At 34.8% G+C, this 5,119-nt stretch overlaps 1 protein-coding gene across 1 annotated transcript; it reads right to left on the bottom strand.

The window, feature by feature from the left end:
* Positions 1–3,853: 3,853 nt before the first annotated feature.
* LOC139893414 (uncharacterized) lies at positions 3,854–4,511 on the bottom strand. Its single transcript, XM_071876581.1, has 2 exons — positions 4,306–4,511; positions 3,854–4,214 (listed from the first exon to the last, which is right to left on the bottom strand). Exons 1-2 carry the CDS (start codon positions 4,509–4,511, stop codon positions 3,854–3,856), a joined length of 567 nt encoding a protein of 188 aa, XP_071732682.1.
* Between the last annotated feature and the right edge of the window lie 608 nt (positions 4,512–5,119).

Raw genomic sequence — 5,119 nt, 5'->3', positions numbered from 1 at the left:
TTTAAATCAAAGTTTATCATAGTTTTTAATTAACTAACCCAAAACAGCCCGCGGTGTTACTACGACGGCGTAAATCCGGTTTTACGGTGTTTTTCGTGTTTCCAGGTTTTAAATCATTAAGTTAGCATATCATATAGATATAGAACATGTGTTGATTTTAAAAGTCAAGTTAGAAGGATTAACTTTTGTTTGCGAACAAGTTTAGAATTAACTAAACAATGTTCTAGTGATTACAAGTTTAAACCTTCGAATAAGATAGCTTTATATGTATGAATCGAATGATGTTATGAACATCATTACTACCTTATGTTCCTTGGATAAACCTACTGGAAAAGAAAAAAATGGATCTAGCTTCAATGGATCCTTGGATGGCTCGAAGTTCTTGAAGCAAAATCATGACACGAAAACAAGTTCAAGTAAGATCATCACTTGAAATAAGATTGTTATAGTTATAGAAATTGAACCAAAGTTTGAATATGATTATTACCTTGTATTAGAATGATAACCTACTGTAAGAAACAAAGATTTCTTGAGGTTGGATGATCACCTTACAAGATTGGAAGTGAGCTAGCAAACTTGAAAGTATTCTTGATTTTATGAAACTAGAACTTTTGGAATTTATGAAGAACACTTAGAACTTGAAGATAGAACTTGAGAGAGATTAATTAGATGAAGAAAATTGAAGAATGAAAGTGTTTGTAGGTGTTTCTGTTCGTTGGTGTATGGATTAGATATAAAGGATATGTAATTTTGTTTTCATGTAAATAAGTCATGAATGATTACTCATATTTTTGTAATTTTATGAGATATTTCATGCTAGTTGCCAAATGATGGTTCCCACATGTGTTAGGTGACTCACATGGGGTGCTAAGAGCTGTTCATTGGAGTGTATATACCAATAGTACATACATCTAAAAGCTGTGTATTGTACGAGTACGAATACGGGTGCATACGAGTAGAATTGTTGATGAAACTGAACGAGGATGTAATTGTAAGCATTTTTGTTAAGTAGAAGTATTTTGATAAGTGTATTGAAGTCTTTCAAAAGTGTATGAATACATATTAAAACACTACATGTATATACATTTTAACTGAGTCGTTAAGTCATCGTTAGTCGTTACATGTAAATGTTGTTTTGAAACCTTTAGGTTAACGATCTTGTTAAATGTTGTTAACCCAATGTTTATAATATCAAAAGAGATTTTAAATTATTATATTATCATGATATTATGATGTATGAATATCTCTTAATATGATATATATACATTAAATGTCGTTACAATGATAATCGTTACATATATGTCTCGTTTCAAAATCATTAAGTTAGTAGTCTTGTTTTTACATATGTAGTTCATTGTTAATATACTTAATGATATGTTTACTTATCATAATATCATGTTAACTATATATATAACCATATATATGTCATCATATAGTTTTTACAAGGTTTAACGTTCGTGAATCACCGGTCAACTTGGGTGGTCAATTGTCTATATGAAACCTATTTCAATTAATCAAGTCTTAACAAGTTTGATTGCTTAACATGTTGGAAACATTTAATCATGTAAATATCAAACTCAATTAATATATATATAAACATGGAAAAGTTCGGGTCACTACAAAGGTGACTCAGAAATGTTAAGAATTATGGATGCAGATGATCAACATTAACTACAATAAACTGAGGATATATCAGTACCCGAGGATAAGAAACTTTGATATATTGAGGACATTCTGAAGGAGAAGAGTGTAGTGAATGAGTTTACATAGCATCAATTTATCAACAATACTACTCGAACAATGGACTTGTGTTTACATCTTGAAAAGGAGATATTTTCAAATGGAGAAGAAGATACTTCAACACATCCTAATCCTGATCTTCCTTTCCAAACTTCAGAGGTTGCTCTTGTCAGAGGGACTAATTATCATATTGATGAAGATGAAGAATATATGATTCTGCGCTCACCATTCTTTGAAGAACAAGCTTATAAGATCTTTGGTGAAACAGATTTAATCCTAACACCATCAATGTGTATACTCGGTGCTTGGAAATTCCATAAGAAACTTAAGTATCGGAAAAGCTTATCTGGAAGTTCGAAAGTAGCACAAATTAAAGAACGGAGAAAATCTTCAAGATCAAAGGAGATCAAAAGCATCAACAAGATCTTGATGATCAACAATAAGGGAGTACAAATGCCTATATCCTTCATGACAAGAATGGATGATGAGGATTATCAATTCTCAGAGGTGGATTTTGACGTACTAAAAATGAACGACATCATCTACATATACAACTAATTGACACACCTAGATGAAGCGACAACAACTTTTCATGCAATTGCCTTAAAGGCAGTCTATAGGTTCATCCTTGATCCGATGAGATGGATGTCAGTTCATGACTTTCAGATGGGGTTAGAGTCTGGGCATAATAATATTGGGAGTATACCTCTAAATCAACTGGTTGAAGGATTACGTTACATGTCCTTACTGGAAGTGAGTGATAGTTCATATGGATTTATGTTTGTGAACTCTAATTACACAAAGATATTCATCAGACTTTCAGATTTCATGAGATATTCTGACGGAACGTTGGGATATTCTCTCAAATATTTGAGATGGAGTTTGGAGATTAAGTGCTACTCATCAAAGGATGTTGAAATTGATAAAGTGCTTATCAAGAGACTTAAAAGTTGTCTCAACACAATAAGGAATGTGAGAAGGTATGAGAGGCTCGGAGGATTCAAATCAATAATTCATATTAGAGGAACAAAGTTCCTTTAGATTTTAGTATAGGATTACACTGTAGATTCACATTTAACACTAAGGGGGAGATTTTTAGGACCCCAAAGTTAGATAGTGTTAATGGCAGGACTGAGGGGGGAGAGGAGTGAAGTTTTTTCTTTTTATAAGCTAAAATATAAGGTTCTATAGAGGAGGGCTATATATAAAACCTAAATAGTCCTAAAACATAGCCATTGCATCGTATTCAGTTTAAGAAGCTGTGGAATTGTACTTTATCCGAATTTCTCTCTACCAAATATGTGCACTGTTATCTGAATCTCATTCTTTCACTTGTTTCTTCTATATTCATCATGATCTGACCTATCATTGATAGCCTCAATAAGATCTTTTAATCGAGGTGTGAATTCAATCGTTAAACTTTAGATGGCTTCTATTATCTTCCCAAATTCATCGGTATGGTTAATGAATGAGATCATATCGGCGTGGTTTGATATGATGGGAACTGTGATTGTTTCTAGAGAAGAGTTTGGCTCTTCTTGAATTGATAATCGCGGAAGAGAGGGAGTATCAACAAGAATGTTGTTATAGTGATCTTCCTCCTCGTTGCTATCGTTCGTAGTAGTATATGAATAGTCGGGAATTTCCACTACTTCAGTTTGCGAATGGGATTCTACTGTATCCTGAGGTCAGGCTACTCTACTAGCGGGATCAATTTTAACATCTCATAAATCGGATGGTTCCTTTGATTTCGTTTGGAAACGAATAACCATACTATTACTTTGATATTTTATTTCTAGTTGAATGATTTGTTCATGATGTTGCTGAGCTTCTTGGGATATTTCAGTTTCTCCTACCAATTCTTTCTTTTCCTCCATGTCTTCTTCCTCTTCTATTTCTTCTACTTCCATCTCTTCTTCGGGATCTTCTTCTTCCTCTTTTTCTTCTTCAAGATCCTCTTCTTCCATTTTGGGATCTTCAGTTGGTGTCCGAGATTCGTCATCCGAAGTGATCCGTCTAGTGGAAATAGAGAACATCTCTTCCTGTTCATAAAACAAGTTAGGCGATCAATTTTGAATGTAATGCTCTCCCCATGTGATCGTAAGATCAAGGTTTAGTTGTACACATCAATGGCAGTCCTAGCCATATTCATGAATGGTTTTTCCAAGACAATTGGTGTATTTAGGTCTTCCTTAATATCCATAACTACGAAGTCCGTAGGATATAAGAATTTATCAACTTTCACCAAAACATTCTCAACTATGCCTTTAGGATATCTGATTGTGTGATTGACAAGTTGGATAATCATTTTGGTTGGTGTCAAGTCTCCTAGCTCCAATCTCCTATAAAGAGAGTAGGGCACAATGTTGATATTTGCTCCTAAATCAGCTAAAACTTGAATGGTTCCAAATTGGTAGACTGAACACGAGAAGGTGAATTGACCAATATCTCCGAGTTTCTTTGATAGGGAGTTCCTAACTAATGTTGAGCATTCTGCACTTAGTGGAATTTTGTTGGAATCTATCATCCTCCTTTTTGTAGAGAGTAGTCTACGTATATATTTACTTCGTTGGGACTTTGGACATGGTCTCCAAAAATTTTCCATTGAGCTTAAAGGTTCCAAGTCTCTCTGGACTGTTCTTGAGTCTTCCTAGATAGGGTATATGAACTAGATTCGTCTGAGGTGGTTTTTGCATAGCAGCTGCCTTCTTATTAAGTTTAGCTGACCTTCTTCTAGGGGTAGGTTCTTCCTTTGGTATAATGGAGTCCATTTGCTTTGCTTCTTCTATGTGGGGATTTTGGATGATGTTTCTAGGAAATCTTCCTTGGGGTCAGGTTTTTCAAGGCGTTGGGATAATTGTTCGAGCTGCATCTCTAGACTTTTGAGCAGAGCCAACTAATTTCTCATGAGCATCTCTGTCTGGTCTTGTCTAGATACAGTTCTCTGATTTAACTGTTCTTGTCCTTGAATGAACTGACTTAACTGATCATCGGTTCTGATGGTTGGGTTAGTTACTTTTGTGATCTGGGTGGTTGGACAATTTTCCTCAGCTGGAGGTCTAGTGAGTGGGAGTGGTTGGTCATAGGTTAACTAATGTTATGGTTGCGAATAAGGTCGATATCTATAGCACAATTGAAAATGAAGGTTGTTTCTTTGAAACTGGTTACCTATGGATTGCTGATTAAATCCATGGTTTTGTCGACGAGAAAGCTATTGGACGTAACAGACTGAACCATCAGTGTTCTTATACTCAAATTGGTATTCTTTGATGAGTGGTGGGTTGGTACACTTAGTACAGGATTGGGCTTTGTTAACTTGATGTGGTTGCATCTTCAGTTCTCCTAGTTGTTTTACAAGAGTTTCCATCTTGTCCGTGAG

Source organism: Rutidosis leptorrhynchoides, chromosome 1 (genome assembly GCF_046630445.1).
Source record: "Rutidosis leptorrhynchoides isolate AG116_Rl617_1_P2 chromosome 1, CSIRO_AGI_Rlap_v1, whole genome shotgun sequence".
Lineage (NCBI taxonomy): Eukaryota > Viridiplantae > Streptophyta > Magnoliopsida > Asterales > Asteraceae > Rutidosis > Rutidosis leptorrhynchoides.
This window is presented reverse-complemented; position numbering and strand designations above follow the sequence as displayed.

Excerpts from the sequence above, each read along its gene's own strand:
- LOC139893414 (XM_071876581.1), bottom strand. The coding sequence starts at position 4,511 with ATGGACTCCATTATACCAAAGGAAGAACCTACCCCTAGAAGAAGGTCA. Across the intron at positions 4,215-4,305 it reads ATGTCCAAAGTCCCAACGAA|GAACTCCCTATCAAAGAAAC; the intron begins GTAAATATATAC and ends AACATTAGTTAG.